The 18,876-nt window shown below is 37.2% G+C and overlaps 1 protein-coding gene across 1 annotated transcript in view; it reads right to left on the bottom strand.

The window, feature by feature from the left end:
• LOC112046562 (myosin heavy chain, non-muscle) overlaps positions 1 to 18,876 on the bottom strand; it is a 97,983-nt gene that overhangs the window by 34,758 nt on the left and 44,349 nt on the right. The window contains exon 2 of the mRNA XM_024083247.2: positions 2,617 to 2,773. Coding sequence (XP_023939015.2) covers positions 2,617 to 2,773 — 157 coding nt within the window. The remainder of the gene's footprint in view (positions 1 to 2,616; positions 2,774 to 18,876) is intronic.

Raw genomic sequence — 18,876 nt, 5'->3', positions numbered from 1 at the left:
GCTCGCCAACCAGCAATGCAACACCGAAGTGGATTTAAGATTTAATTTCGGCTGGTTCGGCTTCGGACGTGGCTAGTTACCACCCTACTGGTAAAGACGTACCGCCAAGCGATTTAGCGTTCCGGTAGGATCTCGTATAGAAACCGAAATGGGTGGTTTAGCCCGCTTCTATCTTAGACTGCATCATCATCATAATATATCATCAGGTGACAATGTGATCAAGAGCTTACTTGTCAATGAATAAAATAAAATAAAAACTATTCTTAAGGAGAGTTTTCACAAAAAGTAAAGATAATCGTTCTAATTACGCCCTCAGTAAATTCCTACTCCCCTATCGGCCGTGCCCACGCCATTAGTGCACAATTAGACAAATGGCCTGCTTCCAACTTGTCGCCTCCACCACCGGCTAGGGATGCCTGTGTGAAACATCGACAACTTACACTTTGTAACCATAGTGGTGAGAACCATTTTAAGTGAACTATAGTAGGACATAGTTTTGTCGGCCTCCGTGGCGCAATGGTAAGCGCAGTGGATTTACAAGACGGAGGTCCTGGGCTCGATCCCCGGATTGAGGTTTTTTTTAATTGGTCCAGGTCTGTCTGGTGGAGGGCTTCGGCCGTGGCTAGTTACCACCCTACCGACAAAGACGTACGATTTAGCGTTCCGGTACGATGTCGTGTAGAAATCGAAAGGGGTGTGGATTTTCATCCTCCACCTAACAAGTTAGCCCGTTTCCATCGTAGATTGCATCATCAGTTACCATCAGGTGAGATTGTAATCACCGGCTAAATTGTAAAGAATAAAAAAAAACATTCTGCAAAGAATTTATTGACGTGGACTCCACTACGTCATATTCGTACTTAATGTATTTATACTGTTTTATTAATAGGATAAATGTATGTAGTTTTAAGCTAGTAAAATAACAAATAGATCAACGACATCTAACAAGAACTCATCGAATAACAGTAATTTTATTAACTTGAATGAAAAAAGTAATTTTATGAAAAAATTATTCATTTATTTTACAAAATAAATGAATAATTTTTATACATCGTGCAAAAATAGTTGAACAAATATTTATAACCACAATTAACCTTTATGACTTTTCTATTTCGTAGTTGATACCATAAAATAGTAGATACGACCTCCGGGCGGTATTTGTTATAGTTTCCAAAAATAGTTCCACAATAAGAATTTGACAGCATTAAAAACGTAAACGTATTCAATTCTATACGCATATCTATGCAATGGCATTTGCCTATCATTATTTATTGAGCTCATAAATAATTATTAAGTATCTTTATCGTAGAACTACAGCAATTGACCTCAAATAGGTCCATAATTAATTACAAGTCTTTTTAACGTATTTTCAATGCTAATCTATAAAATTCAGGTAAGTAGCAATTAAGTTTAACCTCTAGTTAGAATAATAATTACTTGTGATATGTACCTCAACAAAATATGTATATGAGAGAGCCTCACACATAATGATAATAACATAAAAATATGAAATATTTCCCTATATGTAACCATTGCTGGCTCTCGTTCTATACAAATTACACATAGAAAGCTCCAGAAGGTATGATGGCGCATAGGAATTAAGCCATTCAAATTAATCTTTTTTAGTGTAATTTCATAAACAAGCGATTAGTCATTTTGTGTATGCCGTGTTGTGTGATGTTCAATATCAATTTTTGGACACAGTGCGTGCTTTATAACGACGGCTGAACGTAGTTTCTAGTGTATTCTGAGTATTGTATCGATAGATTCAGCTAATTAGGCCGCTCAATGTATCGACAGATTTTGTTAATTAGGTCTGTCAAAGTATCGATAGTTTTAGCTAATTAGTTCAGTCAAGGCGCACCACTAGCGCAGCCTATTATCACAGTATGGAAACCGCCCACTGTGCAACTTGTTTACGTTTCGTAATGCGCGGCTTACACGACTTACGAGGCGGAAGTTGCACCGCACATACTAATGATGCGACCAGGTGCGTCTCCGCACATAACAACTACGGACTACGAACAACCGCGCAAGACAAGCAATTAATCTCTGTTCTTTCAATTCTCAATTCTCACTCCCACAAATCTCAATTCTCAATGACAAGTATAATGGTAGGCGTCCACAGAACCGCATCGTACGTTTGTATATAGAAAATAATACAAGTGCGTCCACTGATCCGCATCGTACGGATCGCATCGAACGGATTTTATCTAACATAGAATGTAACAATCCGTTTGATGCAAGTATGCATCAAATGAAGTTGGAAGATATACTAGTACAAGTTTATTCTTTTATCTATTACTTCTGACGGTTTTAGTTGTACGCAGCATCATACCGGAACGCTAAAGGTTGGCCGAACGTCTTTGTCGGTAGGGAAGTAACTAGCCGCGGCCGACTTAGTCCAGTAACAAAAGTCAAAGATCATTTATTTTAATTAGGCTTAGTTTACAAGCACTTTCGAAACGTCAGGTATTAGTAGATAATGGTGATAATAATTCGTCGAAAACTTAAAATTAAAGTTACAAGGGTTCCAAAGCGCCTTGGTCCGAGAAGAGCCAAAACAAACTCAAAGAAAATATATGGATAAAAGAAACAAAGGAGAAAGTAGTGTACCTTGCAGCATGCTCCGATACGCAGTGTCTGTGATTGCGAAGACGTGCGGTGGCAGCTCGTGGCGCTTGATGCCTTTGTAGCGCTCCATGATGGCCTCCGTGTAGATGGGCAGCTTCTTGTATGGGTTCACCACCACGCAGAACAGCCCCGAGTATGTCTGCAACCAAACAAAAAAGCTATTATAGTAATATCACCAATATTCAAATTCTTCTCCAGCTAGTAGGAGTGCCAAGTCAATAAACATTAATTAAAATATAAAAATCTTTTATTATTCATATTATGGTCATTAAAAGATGTTGTTAAGCTAATTACATAATAACTTTAAACAGAAAGGTCCTTAGACAAAGGCTGAATAAATTTACCGACTTGGTATTACATGGATCTCACAACTTTTTACGGAAAAGAACAGAGTTGCGAGACTTGGTTTTCTTACAAGTTCTGTTTTTGACGGCATGACATTTACAGGAAATATTATAACTCAGATTTTGCGCGAACACAAGTAGATACTCTGATCGTTCGATGAAACGGCAAATCGACATGACGCCTTCGGGATAGCTACAAGGTACATGATTGACAGCTTTACTTGTTATCCGCCAAGTTATGTACCAAATCCGCCGACTTTTCAACTGCAGCCAAACATATCCTAATAACATCATTTTTTGGCCTAAACCGAGATACTAGCAGTGGATAGGATTATCGTAGTCAAAATATTGACAACCTTAATGACACACTTGAGATACTCACTAAACATTCTTTAACGCATTGTTGTTTTTGAAATCGGAATTATTTAGGATAGTAGATTCATCAAACTACTCTATAAAATAAATTGTCTATGAGTTCTTAAAGTGGTTCAGTGTCAGTCGATTGTTTGGACAGCGCCCGCAAAGGACGCCGGGACTACTTCAATGGAATTGGTCACGGTCGATAAGTCACGCTTGTTGGAACGACGCACGTTCGTATGGTGACCATAGCTTGTACTATTATGTAATATGTGACCATAGTAATAGACTAAAGTATTTTATTATGAGCCTCACTAGTCAATGAGAGGCGTGATAACAAAGAGGGTATTTTTATATGAATGATAATGAATGATGATATTACTAGAAATCGTTTAATATCGTTTATAATTTTCACAAGACGATTGTCGAGAATCGGGCATTCTTTATCATATATACAAATCTATACTAATATTATAAAGCTGAAGAGTTTGTTTGTTTGTTTGAACGCGCTAATCTCAGGAACTACTCCTCCGATTTGAAAAAGTCGTGTTCAGTGTTAGATAGCCTATTTATCGAGGAAGGCTATATATTATCCTACGGGAACGAGAACCACGCGGGTGAAACCGCACGACGTCAGTTAGTTTCAAAACCCACAACCATTCAACAGAGAGGTCCAGGGATTCCCAGCTCAGGTCAATGTAGAATTTATATTATCTAAATTAGCTCTGGTCTGGTTGGGTGATTGGTGGATTGTTACGATCCTACCGGCAAAGTCGTGCCTACTGCCAAGCGATTAAGCGTTCCAGTACGATGTAGAAATCTGCTTTAGAATGCATTGTCACGTGACATCAGATGAGATCGCAGCGAAAGGTTAACTTGTCATTGAAAAAAAAAACCTTTGGCCCCATCAACTTAGTTTAAACGTTTATACTCAATCCGGCATTTGCGCCTGACAGGAGCAAGATTTATATCCTATATGCTTATGTATCCCAGGATACATAAGCATATAGGTATCCAAAGCTAATGGATATGTAGAGCATGCAGAAAGTAAAAGATTCAAGAGTCTATGTTCTAAAATAAATAATTTATTACTAGATTTTAGAATAGATCTACTCGTATCAATCACAACTAACAACAGACTATAAAATAGCTGCATTTCTAAAAGTCTATTTAAATTAAGTATTCAATTCAAATTCAAATTCAGAATTATACTAAATTCTAATAGCCATGGTAATTGTGCTGAACCACAAACCGCGTACATTTCTGCAATAGTTATTTGAATGAAATAGATTTATGCCGAATGTAAAGCTGCCGATTCAAATTAAATTATTATCATATTGTTTAAATACACTTGTCACATTGGTCTATTGTTTAGGAAATATAGTTATAATTAGAGCCTGCGATACCCATACCTACCACATTTTTATGAATACTACTAACATAGGTAAGTACTAAAAGCTAAGTGAGATAAAAACGACAATTCGATAAATTAATTTGTGTTCCACATAGCTTATAATATTTTTAACACTTGTCTCAAATATTATGTACTTAAATTAGATAAACTATTACCTACTGGAAAATGTCAAAATAATCAATCAAGATCAATTTCTAGATTAATAACTTCTCAGTGCAAACTCATCTTTTTACTCATCTTTTTTTTTTTGATGATGATCTGACCAAAAACAAAAAGTACTTCCTTACACTAGACTAAATATTTACTTATATTGCTCAGTAAGTAGCTTTTTCTTGTTACAAAGTGTATAAATTATTCACCATCCTTGGCTCCATAATTGTCAACCGCACTTACCTGTGGTAAGAGCATAGGGTGAGGAACTTTCAGCCTTCATAGAATGAAGTATGTTTGGCAGACACAGGCCCTTAGTCAAATAAGGAAACCCTTAACGTATTAGAAACTAACAATCTCGACAGGGCGGCAACATCAAAGCGGCAGCGCTTTATCAGTGACCGATAGCGGGCGGGGCGATTGTTATTGCGAATCAATTTGCGATCTGACCCAGCGTCTGGAGGGCAGAGTAAAGTTATGTAAACAGTGAGACGAGCTGCATTTGCATACATTCGCCAATAAACATTAATTAGGTATGTTAGAATTCGATGAATAAAATTAATTAGAATATGATAAATATTTATACAAAGTGTTTTATTTAACTGGGAGGAGGTTTACAGAATTCACATACCTACCACTATTACTTTCTGTAAATACAATATAGTTTACGCTTCAAAAGCATCATCATATGGCGAATTACACCATTAGCGTAAATTGTAAGAATACATACATATACACAGAAAGACATAATTCCCACAAATCGCCATTGGCGTATCTAGGATTATTTCCTGGAGGGGAGGGGGGAGGGGGGAGGGGGGAAGGGGGTCGACATGAAGTCTATTATCTTAATATAATTTCATATCTGTAGCCTTAAAATTCTAGGGTGGGCACGGTCCATAATCCCCCCGTCCCTCCTATAGGTATACGCCTATGATCGTCACACACACGGACAGTCTTAAAAGATATGGCAAGAAGAAAATTTATTTCAAGGCTGCTTACTAACAGCATTCTAGTACCTACGATGAATCTCTGAACTGTGTCCTATAAAAACGAGATATTACTTAGTTCACCTAAAAACTGAGATATTACTACACACCAAAGTGAGTCAAGTCTCAACAGTTGACATGTTATACTTGTACAAGTCCATTAAGCCAGAGCCCAAATTAGGAAGGCGTGCCGTGGAAACTGTGCCGCGCTGTGCTTATGGCGCGCCGGCCTGTGCCTTGCATCAGTAATCGCTGTTGACGGATTGTGGACGGCTTCGCTGAGGCTTTGGCTTGGTCGCCTTTGCGTAATTGTCTCAAAGAACCATAGTAGATACACTCTGGTTGTTGTATGTATGGAGCTGCTTTAGCAGCTTGGGTGCCGTTTTTTTACAAGCACTTTTCAAAAGCCGGATCGGTTTTGTAGTGAATCTACTACTGGTACAGGTAATTTATGTATAAAACAACAATTTTTAACCGACTTCAAAAAGGAGGAGGTTCTCAATTCGGTCGGTATTTTTTTTTTTTTTTCAGTATAAAATATCGTTGAGTTTCACTGACAAAATGAAAAAATAATCTTATTCGATTTTTTTTCATGAATCATTGCAATTATTGCGATAAGAGGGATGATAGTTACTTTTTATGAAAATTGAAATGAAAATGAGGGATTTAGGACAAAATATCAAAAAACATCCATTTGCTCTGTTTTTAAAAAGATCTGGGCTATAAGTTACCGTATTCGGTTGAGCATGGTAACCTTCTGTACCATGTAGGTCATGGTAAAAGTACATCGTCGAGTCATCAGTCATTACAATGTAACAGCAAGACCACGACCTCAGATAATTGTGAGCTTTAACTTGCATCCGATGTACTCACTCGTTGAGAGAGTTTACGTGATTTTATAGAAAATGCCATAAAATCTAATTAATATAAAAATTTCAAAAAATATATCAACCAAAAAACCTTACAAATAGGGTACATTGGGTAGGCAATTAATGAAAATTTTTAACTGTTTTCTGCTAAAAAAAAATGGCCCAGTTTCGGCAAATTCCGTTTATTTCACACTAATACAAAATTAAATTGCAAAGTGAATATTGCCGAATCAACATCTCCTTTCGATGCAACGGCATCGAAGTTAATCCAGTTTTATAAATCAAGAACAAAGCAATGTCAATTTATTACGTAATAAAATAAGCCCTTAATCGCTCGAGAGATTTTTTAACAGACGTTAAAAAGTTAAAAACGCGCTCAAATATAGTATGAAATTAAATAAAGGTCTATTTAAACGCCTAAAATTGAAAAAGCAACACTGCTCGAAATAAAGGGTCGTGTTTTAAAAATGCTGGCGTGTGAAAATATACTTGGGAATGTATTTGTTTGAACGCTTTTTAACGTCCGTTAAAAAAGCTGTCGTGCGAATGTGAACCAAATTAAACAGTAACTAATCCAAAGCCGAAATAGGTAACCTCTTCAATCAATATTGGGTGAGTTGCCAGATCATTTACATCATCTGTACCTTACAGGAAGAATAATGCCGGTTGAATCTATGAAAATTCTCCAAAGAGGAAAACATCCACAGAGGCGAGTACCCCAGAAACGTCTGTATGACCATTGTGTAAACAGTTGTTAAACAAAATATGCGTTCACAAAAGAAAAGCGCGGCGCCGGCACGTTTGTGATGAGTCACGAGGTCGGAATTCCGCTCCGCAAACGTAATGATGGCCGTTTAAAATATGGTAATACAGAATATTTTGAAGAACTCGATTTGTGAAAACCTTGATTTATTTTCATCTTCATCACAGTGCAAAGCAGCACTAAACAATCAATATTACAATATTAATGTTTTCTGAATTAAAACTCATCATCAACGTCAATGCAGGACATTTTGTAGAGACACCCAAACACTAGTCTTGAGCCAGCTGCATTCAACGATTCCCTGCGACTCGCTTGATGCAGGCTTAAGTCAGATATAAATACTAATGTAATAAATGACAAAAAAGAAAAACAATTCCAAAGGAATACTAAATAAAAACTTGTGAGGAAACTGTGAATTATAGAGACATGAGCTGATAATTCTGTGCATTTTAAGAAATTAAATATCACGTGTCTCGAACGGCGAAGGAAAAACATGATGAAGAAACTTACATACCAGAGAATTTACTCGATTCTCTGCGTGCGTGAAGTCTGCCAATCCGCATTGGCGTGGTGGACTATTGGCCTATTCCTTCTCATCCTGAGAGGAGACTCGAGCTCAGCAGTGAGCCAAATATGGGTTGATAATGATGAATGATGAGCTGATTATTAGGAACTCAAGAGACGAATGTTATTATTTTTTGTAGCATAACGGTAGACGGTGAAATATGAGATTTTTTACGGAAAACCCACTTCAGCTACAAATTTTACGCTTTTCGTATCATCAAACACAGAAAATATTTATCGAGATCAAATAACAGATCAAGATACGACTATGGAACTTCAATAGAAATTGAAGAAAAACTTAAAACTCCATAATTCTGTAATTGAATAATTAAAACTCCACATATTTTGAGCTCAGATAAAATGACAACAACTCAAAGGCCACGCCCATGCGGTACACCATTGTTACATGTAACGTATGAGTCACGTTATGTAAAAGCATTAAGAAATCTGGAAAAACAAGACCGACCGAGTGAGTCGTGATCGCAGAAGGCCTTGGCACATAACGGACAAAAAATTCATAGAATACTCATTAGTCGATACTTACTGGCGTACCTATTGGCAGATCTGCGATTAACTTTTCTGTTAAATAAATATTAGAACATTCCGCAATAGATAACAGTTAAGAGTAACTGTATTTCTTACATGAATAAATAATAATAAAAATAGTAAACATCCATCTTCAATTTCAAAGTGGAAAGAGGAAAGAAAGGAGTTTATTATTAAAATCGTTTTAGTCTTCTCTCTTTCTTAGTCGGATTAACCCAATACTCGAATCTACAACCAACAAAAAAACCAACGAGTTTACCCAGTTATTTATTCTACCATCAGCATTACTGTGTTTCGGTTGAAAGTAAAATTACAGACACATATTAAGACTCAACACCTTAACCACTACTGTGCCTTAACCTTACAGGACAACGCATTGTCTATTTCAAGTAGATTTCCATACAAGCTGATTCTACCGAGGAACTAGGAATTGCGCAGTTTCTCTTAAAAAATATATATCTGTTACAATTTTAAAGTCATCTTCTCTTGTGTGCAGAAGAAAACAAAGCACATTGCTTCCATGAAACTGAGTCATGTATGGCGCCTATTGCAAGGTTTCAATGCAAATGTGCATCTAAGAATCCATCGCAGAGTTATAATGAGGCGCAGAAATGCCAATGCGGCTAATATCCGACACGTCCTAGAATACGGAGCGTGCATAATTGTTTCCTGCTGAGTCAGCGAGCGCGCGGATAGTAACGTGTTACGTGAGAGTGTGAATTGTTGATTGTAACTAAACAAGCAGTCATTTGTAAGTAAGTTTCTGCTGCGTTTTTGCTTCATTGGCATCTTATGACGACCTCTGTGGTGCATTTTGTAGTGTGTCCGGGGTTTGATTCCCAACTCGCGTCAGTTTAGTTAAACTTGTACCCCTTCGAAAGTAAGGCTGCTTCTGACAGATTTGTGACAACTATGTGACCTCGTGGCTACTAAACGGAAGGACCTATTCAGACGGGGTTTTTAAAAGAATGTTAATGAGAGTCACCTTAACAGAGCTTTTACATGATCATAACCGGCATACCTGATAAAAAAAAATTAAACGTTAATAATTTTTTCTGCATAGATGACCACCCTTGGCTCCATTTAATGAAAAGTATGCTTTTATGTCAAATCCGAAAGCTATAATTTTGACAAAAGTAATTTTACCACGTATCGATATTATACCCGCTAAAAAACTGCACCACAATCAACAACAACAAATTGAAGTAGCAACGGAAAATAAACAGAGGGAAAACGTCGACAAGCTACCGTCTACACCACACTGGCGACTTGGACTATCGACTAAAAGTTTCACGTAGTAATTACATAATATTACATGTATGAATAAATATTATCATTAACTAATGCAAGTTATTTTTCCCATTTGGATTTGTCTGTCGCCCAGATTACCCAAAAGTGAAAACCCAGTTTCCAACATCATCATCATCATGTATGGTCACTGTAAAACGGATTAACCATTTGAAATACATTGTCAAACTTATTACTTTTTTTATTAGAATCGTTACTACTCAATTGTGTTTGTTTGTTTGTTGCAGAAGTTCTAAGGACGTAGGGCAGAAGTATGTATTTAAAACAAAAAGTCTCTAGTGTGCTTTTAGACTAACTGACGGCAGACGAGGTAATCCTTATCTATCGCCTACATACCATATTGTTTCTGTAGCACTTCCATAAGCTTTAAATATATAAGAATTAAGTTGAATTTCCCTTGCCTTCGCTAAATGTGAGTCATATTCGACATTTATGGGTACAACCGAAGGTTTAAAGTACGTGACTTGTGTAGTTACCCATATTTGGTTATTTAGTGTCGTGCTCAAAATATGCCAACTTGATTTGTGCAATGTACGAGCAATAGGTCTTATAAGTGAATTGAATATATAAGACACAAATACATAATACTACATAACAGTTGGTCTCGTGGTTGGTAGATGCCGCATCGGATCAATAGGTAGAAGGTCCACTTCTTGGGCAGTTCATGGGCAATGAATTATTGGGATTTTCTTTCTTATAAGAAATTCTCAGTAGGTATACATGACTAGAATTGGAAAGTCCTGCAGGCTAATTCACTAACGTTGACAAATATACGAAATTGCGATTCTATGTAAAAAATGTCATCCGGTGCCAACTGACAATTCTTCGTGGATATCATACAATAGGTAGATGACATTTCTCAGTTGATTTGATGTTTATTTTATTAGGTTGTTAATGAAAACCAAATCAGTGAATAGGCCAGCTGAGAGTTCCTCTTAGTCAATTATCATCATTACTCGATACGTACATTACCCACCACGCTACAAAAATGTGAGTTGGCGGCTAAAACATACACTACATATACGACGAGAGCTTATAATAGCATTCATCCACGAGACATGCACTAATGATATGGAGCAGGAGTTAATTAGTCTCCCCAATATTCGGCTTAGGAGCGGATTGACGAACAACTCCGCGTATAATCGGCTTTGCGCAATTGGATTAGAGCTCCCGCAGACGTACAATTTTAAAGTGTATCGGACGACTAAATTCCGTAGTTTTATAATTTAGTTGCACAATGAATCTCGATTGTGATACGATCAGGGTGCAATCGGAGATGTGCGGGATAGTATATTATGCATCTATTCTATACCTAATCGTATAATTTTTGACGGCCTTCGTGGCGCAGTGGTATGCGCGGTGAATTTGCAAGATGGAGTTGGGTTTGAACCCCGGCTGGAACGATTGAGGTTTTCTTAACTGGCGCAGGTCTGGCCAGTGGGAGGCTTCAGAGGTAGCCAGTTACCACCCTACCGGCAAAGACGTACCGCCAAGCGATTTAGCGTTCCGGTACGATGCCGTGTAGAAACTGAAAGGGGTGTGAATCTTCACGCCCCTCCGACCAAGTTAGCCATCTTAGATTGCATCATCACTTAGCATAAGGTGAGATTGTAGTCAAACTTGGCATTGCAAAGATTTTACCGTATCACCGGCACAAGAGCGGTGCGGCGCCGCAACGTTGTTATATCGCAGCGGCGTCGTAGCAACGTTGGTCAGTCTGTAAATCCTTGGCGCATAAACAACTGAGCGGTGCCGCTCCGACGTCGCAACGCATTTACCCCTCCGCACCTCGTCTCGGTGGTTGCAAGTCCGGTGCGGCGCCGGAGCTCATTGTGTGACATGCCACAGATATTTCTACGTAGGCCGACGCAGCGACACCGCTCCGGCGCCGCAACGCATAGTGTGCTCCCGCTTATAGTTGCATGTCTGCGGGTGCACTGAGAAGCAGGGTTTAGTTCGCACCCACGCTCTTTCAAATCGGCTAAACAAACAATCTGTCGTCGTTTCCCGCCACTTAAACCTACACCCAAGGACACAAGTGCTGGGACCTGATTGAGGTGTTTCCTTTATCACAAAATGATGGTACAATCACTGTCGTTGCTATCCGTCACGTCATACAAACCTATCATAAATAGTAATAGGTCTACTCCCTAGGTCACAAGTCCGGGGACATGCTCGATGTGTTTCCTCTACCACAAAATGAAGATCACAAGTCCTGGGACCTGCTCGATGTGTTTCCTCTATCACAAAATGATGGTACAATCACTGTCGCTGCTGTCATACAAATCTACCATCAAAAGTAGTAGGTACTGCAACGCAATGCTTGCATCACATCCCCCGGTAACTGTCAGGGCAAAGTGTCTCTCCACGGGTCATTAAACCCGCTGCAGGATACAATTTCGTCCCTATCACCATCCGCTGATAGTACAAGTAGTAGTAGACTTAGTGATCGGGATACTTACTCGTAGTTTACATTGTTTGGGTTTACAAGATATCTCGAGGTTTATTGACGACCTCTATTGCTCATTTCTTCATTGCTACAAAAACCAGCCTGTATTCTGTAAAGTTACAGCGATGTGACATCGCTCATCTCCATGGCAACTTCGTTGTTAGTAACATTTTATTTTTGGTAACCCATAGAAATAAAGTTCAAATTCTAATAAAACTTGTTATAGACGAATACATCGACGGGTTTAGAATAGCGGAATCACACCCCAGGAAGTCCTACGTCTAGTTAGATTGAAGCAGCATAAACTAGCTCATGATCAAGATCGCAGCCAAGGGTGCTCTTGTGATTGAATAACAAGGTGTTGTTAAAAATCCAATAGTTATTTATATCACTGTCACTGTAGCACGAGTGACTTTTGTGGACAAAGCCAAATGACGCGAGTGCTACAATGGCTAATTACGTGAAATGGCATACAATTATTTTCTACGACAATGAAAAAAGAAATAAAAGAATTAGCAAAAAAATTGGTAAATAATAATATAGTTGGCGTTTTGGTCGGCGTGGCCTCCTTTATTTCGTCTCTTATTTATGCCTGAATTTTTGTAGCTAATGTCATGGAACTATGTATTTACAAAAAATCATTGTAGCAGGGTGGTAATGAACATTACCAAACGACCAGTAGGAATGAATAGTTTTGTTATATGGTTTAAGGTTTAAAATTGAAAATATTACGATATAAAATCATTTATGCATATGCATCTACTCCGTCTACTCGTATGTTCTGAACTATGACTACATTCGTCAGTCTAACAAACCTACAGCAACGATCACTCGCATTAAGTTTAGTCGGACGGATTAGCCTAATTCTGTCATGTAACACGATCTTAAATCTGGCGTGTTTACTGATAACAGATATGGGCAGAGATTAGATAGAACAGTGACGTCATATCCGTCATATGACATAATAGCGCGTTGTGCGTAAGGTTTTGACAGCCAGTAACGTGTTTACTACACTGAGAATTAATTATATTGGCGTATAAATAGACCTTATGAATCTTGTATTACATCATCATCTTGTACTTTTTCGTTTGCTTTGCTCGAAGGCATGTCATAGATTCCAAATTGTATTTAAAGCTTTTCGAGTGACGTCATTAAATTTTCGTAATTATTAGCTTCTTAGATACACATTTTTGTTAGGGTGCATGCTATATAAGTGACTAGTCTTCTTTTTGGGAGTGAGACGCCATAGTGGATTTAGAATGACGTCACTGACTTAGGTATGCTTTTTCATTCAAATTTAATGCCATATTTTTATATATTACGGCTAAAATTACTTACTAATGTCCTGCAATTACATTTGTAAAGACCTACAAATGTAATTGCAATCTAACCTCCAAGGCAAGAAACTTCCGACCGTAATTTCTATCCATCACGCATGATTGTAGTAGTACATGCAAAATTTCAGATTAACCGATTGCACAGTATACGGGACACTGTCTACTTTTTTTAATATTCAGCGGCATCAAACATCGAATTTTAGTTTAGCGAAGAGTGTCTAAAAATAAAGTATTTGGAAAGCAACAGCAAGTGGCTATTAAAGATTTACAAAATCGCTACAGTGAGGCGCATGCACCTGCTGGGCCTCACGGAGGGGAGAGTGCCACCTGCCTCCCGAGGGCACGGCGGAGGGACTTAAAATACACTATCAAAAGTTGCTATTTCGAATTTGATTCAACGGTAAGTCTTCTTTTCTATACTAATATTATAAAGGGGGAAAGGTCTGATTGTTTATTTATTTGCATAGATTCATTGGCTAGACTGTGAAACTACTGGACCGATTTGAAACATTATTTCACCGCACATTAGACGTACAAAAGTATCCATGTTCTAATAGCCGTCTAAAAATGTCACATACGAGTATATCGTGTCTTATAAGCGCCGTAGTTTAATCAACTTAAGAGGTCACAACAATCATCTTTTCGTGATTATCTCGGAGCTTCTATAGCTGCAATAATGTTAAAATTTATATTTTAAATTGTAGGGAATGAAACTTACAACAAATGTTTCTTTTGAAGAACTTTTTATACGCCCAACCATTTTTGAGATAGAGGACAGAGAACGGCGTCAAAAACGATATTTTATGAGACTTTTAATACAACTTTTAGAACTCCAAAATTAAATACCAGATTAATATATATATATATATATATATATATGTCTCAATCCGAGGTGAAATCCTTATTTGACTGGGCTACAGCTGGCAGCTTTACTCGACGTTTCAAACCCAAAGTGGGATATAGGAGCGTGGAGCTCCGCATTAGACTGGAAAATTGTTCGACGACAACACTGCGACGGGTGGGATTTAATTATTGTAACTTCGTTTCAGCCTAGGGTTGCCAACTATTTTCCAAAAATTAAGTATATTCAGACTATGAAGATTATTAAACAGTATTTAAAAAAAAAACAAACGGTATTTTATTTATTTATTTATATATATATTTTTAGAGCTTCTCGCACAACTTACTAATTTACAATTTTTTTAAAAACTTCATACGAAAATTTAAATAAATGAGGAGCCCAATTTTATTAAATTGATAGTGGCTCTATTTCTATCCTCCCGCCACTTATCATTAATTACTGAAAATGATAATAATGTGCCTGAATTTTGATGCTGAAAACAGTATTTTGTATACTTCATTTTTGTTCAACAGTTAAAGTATAATTTAGTGAAAAACAGTATAGTCGGCAACCCTATTTCAGCCGTGCGACATGCCCTGTTGATGGCTTTAATAATGTTGCTCTTAATAGGTACGATTGCTCAACGTACAAAGTGATATTAACACCATAATAATATAGTTTATGAAGGAGGAGTAACGTCTTAGGGACACCGTAAACGATTAAACTTTTCGTCAAATCATACTTGTCAAACAGGGTTCTTAGGGAGATTAAACATGTTTGACAAAATTGTTTGTCAAACATGATTATTTTCATTAACCAATGTTTAATAAACGCAAAGCCGCAGACGATCGAATTAATTATCTTATAAGTAAAATTTTAAAAATGTTGTTAGAAAGGCGCTAGTTAGGCGGTAGGTAAAGGTAACAGTCAAGGGTCAACTTGCCATTAATTAAAAAAAATCTTAAGAGTTAAAAGCATTTGGTCCAATTTTTGTACAGCACAAATAGATAGGAAGGAATAAAAATGTTATACCTACCTTATTCGATACATGTAAAATGTATGCATGTAGTTTCCTATTGTATTCATAAAAACAAAGAAGTTTAGAACAATTACTACAATAAAGCCAAGTATTTTGGATTGTAAATCCACAATTTGGAACAGTTCGCGAATTGAACTAAGTACATAATCTATACTAATATTATAAAGCTGAAGAGTTTGTTTGTTTGATTGAACGCTCTAATCTCAGGAACTACTGGTCATATTTGAAAAATTCTTTCAGTGTTAGACAGCCCATTTATCGAGGAAGACTATAGGCTATATATTATTCCCGTATTCCTACGGGAACAGGAACCACACTGGTGAAACCACACAGCGTCAGCTAGTATATAATAAAAGTTGGACTAATCACAACGCAGCCGTACTGGTTTACTCTAGTAAAATCAAACAGGCCAAAACGATGCGGCATTTGTCCATCGTCAATAGAACAATGTAAGCAGAATTTCACATATTGTCATTTTTTTTTAGCAAAATGTATTCCAAAGCAGTGTGTGACTCACACATGAGGCGATGCATCCGGGCAGGGAGGCATTCGCGGCGCATGATTCAGTCGGCAGCCTTTCCCCTAAAACCTCAACAAAACGAAAAACAATTTATTTGGAATTTTTCGATGACGAATGAACGCTGAATGATTTTAAAGACGTTTAAAATATTTTTATAATAACTTTCATTTACAATTTTTGTTTGCAGAGACCCCGTAAACTTCAAACTAAGCAAGTTTGTCAAACAATTTGACCATCTGCGGCTTTGTTTAAAGCGTTTTGTAAAAAAAAAAAAGTCAAGTTTGACAAACATGTTTGATCGTTAACGGGCACCCAGAAAGTTAATGTTTGCCTTGTGCTAAGCGTAAGGACCGAATCTACAACATTAGGTGTGGAAGTTAGGACGTGTAGGATTTATAGTACACCTCCTAACCACCGAGCTATTGAGTATCATAAGTAACTAGCTGACGCCGCGCGGTTTCACCCGCTTGGTTCCCGTTCCCATAGGAATACGGGGATAATATGTAGCCTATAGCCTTCCTCGATAAATGGACTGTCTAACACTGAAAGAATTTTTCAAGTCGGACCAGTAGTTCCTGAGATTAGCGCGTTCATTCAAACAAACAAACTCTTCAGCTTTACAAAATCAGTATAGATTATAACACCTGAAATATTTTAATGAAAAAATGGTGGTAACAACTTAGTGACGTCTGTCTTCAGAACGGTTCAGCAGGCTTAGTCACTATCTTTGACATACGCAAGTTGACATATACGAAATGGAGATTTGATGTAAATATGTCATCCGGTGCTTACTGGTGGTTATCACACAGTCGGTAAATGACAGTTTGTCAATTGATTTGATGGTTATTTTCATAGCTGGGCACCGTTAATCAAATAGTTAACTTCGTTAATCGTTAATCCGCTACAGAAAAAGTTAGCTTCGTTAAACGTTAAAGTTACATTCCGGAAGAATTAACGAAAGTTACCGTTAATCGTTAATCCGTTAACATGACTGTGTAACATTACATTTTTATATCATTGTATGTGATCACCATTGGAAAAATAAGGATGAGCACTGGGGAAAAGTGCCATAATTTGTTTTTTGTTGATTTTATCTATATGTTAAATAAATATAGTAATTTGTTGATTTCTTTGAAGAAAAAAAACATTCATCATTTCTTACTTCTCTGAACCTGTTTTTCGCATCGCGCGGTAAATAGTAGGCATTAGATTAACGATTAACGGACTTCTGCATATTAACGGAAGTTAACGTGTCCGTTAACATTTTTATAAATGAACTTAAAAGTTAATCCGTTAATCAAAATGTTAACTTCGTTAATTAACGATTAACGGGTTAACGAGTTAATGCCCAGCTATGGTTATTTTAATAGGTTGATGACAAAGACCAAAATAGTGAATTGGCCAGCAGTTGCCCTATGCAAACCACTGCACACACCACAGTGGCATAGGACAAGCTGTAAAAAAGCCATACTGACTAATTAAGCAAAACATAACCGTAAATGTCTTTCCAAGACATTGACTCACGGACCGCAATTACGCACATTTCTCCTAAACGCACACAGATTGATTCATCATCGGCCACCGTGCGCTATCTACGAAGTACGAGCGAAATAAAAAAAAAACACTCAGCTCGATCCAACGGCCTTAAATCACATTGAAGCTCACCGATTGAATCACGACGGAGATAAAGAGCGGCTCGTATTTCCCTCGGTGAACCTTATCCATAATACAAAAATTATAAGTGTGAAAGTGTGTGTGTGTATCTGTCTGTCTGTTTGTTTGTCCGTCTTTCAAGGCAAAACGGAGCGACGAATTGACGTGATTTTAAGTTTAAATAGTTGTAAGATTGGAGAGTGACATGGCTACTTTATTATTGTACTACTAATTGGTATCCAGATTATTTATGACTAAAAACAGTAGGGTAAGGTAGGGGACAGGGAAGAAGTGCACATAAATCAAAACGAAGCTTGACCGAGTCCGATCGGTTGCTAAAGAAATGTTTTGTGAAGTCAAGCCATTAAATTATTTTAATTTTGTGATTAATGGAATACAACTAACAATAAATCAACAACTATATCAACTCAAAACTCCTTTGTTTACGACTTTTTTGTTTAACAAAAATTTTGCAAATTATACGCTTAGTTTAACTCGAAATAAAATCACTATGACTTCTTTTGCTGCAGGTAGATGACATTTAATTTTAAACGCTCGGCATAGACTTCACTTTTTTTTCATAATGCATAATGAAATTTGTGATCGGTGGGACGTGCCGAAGTGAAAATATTGTACGCGTACGTTTGTTCGGTAGACTAGACTCTAGCCGTCTTCTAGCGGATGCAACTTTGTTCTGTGTTTACGAGTAAAATATTCGTTTTCTCAGTCAATAGTCCAGGTTTTCCAAGTAATCGACAAAAGAGCCTTTTATTTATAGACGCCTAAACGCTAAGTTAACAAGAGCTGAAAATTATTTACATAATTAACCGCAGTTTAATTAAAAACACATTTATTATAGTCCAAGAGCTGGTAAGAATTTTTGGGTAGGTATTTGAGGCAAGCTGAAAACTTGTCCTGTACCTCTCCTATTATATCCCAATGCGAAACTGCAGACCTGGCTGGTGAGTAGCGGGGCTAAATCAACCCCCAAATTTTTAAAAATATTTTTTTTTTTATCCAAAAATATACTTGAGGCAATTTGCAATTTTTATATGTTGTAGTTTAATATTTATAGAATATAAAAAAAAATAAGCCAGACGAT

This window comes from Bicyclus anynana, chromosome 11 (assembly GCF_947172395.1).
Source record: "Bicyclus anynana chromosome 11, ilBicAnyn1.1, whole genome shotgun sequence".
Lineage (NCBI taxonomy): Eukaryota > Metazoa > Arthropoda > Insecta > Lepidoptera > Nymphalidae > Bicyclus > Bicyclus anynana.
Note: the sequence above shows the minus strand (reverse complement) of the source record. Positions and strands in the feature narration are given on the sequence as shown.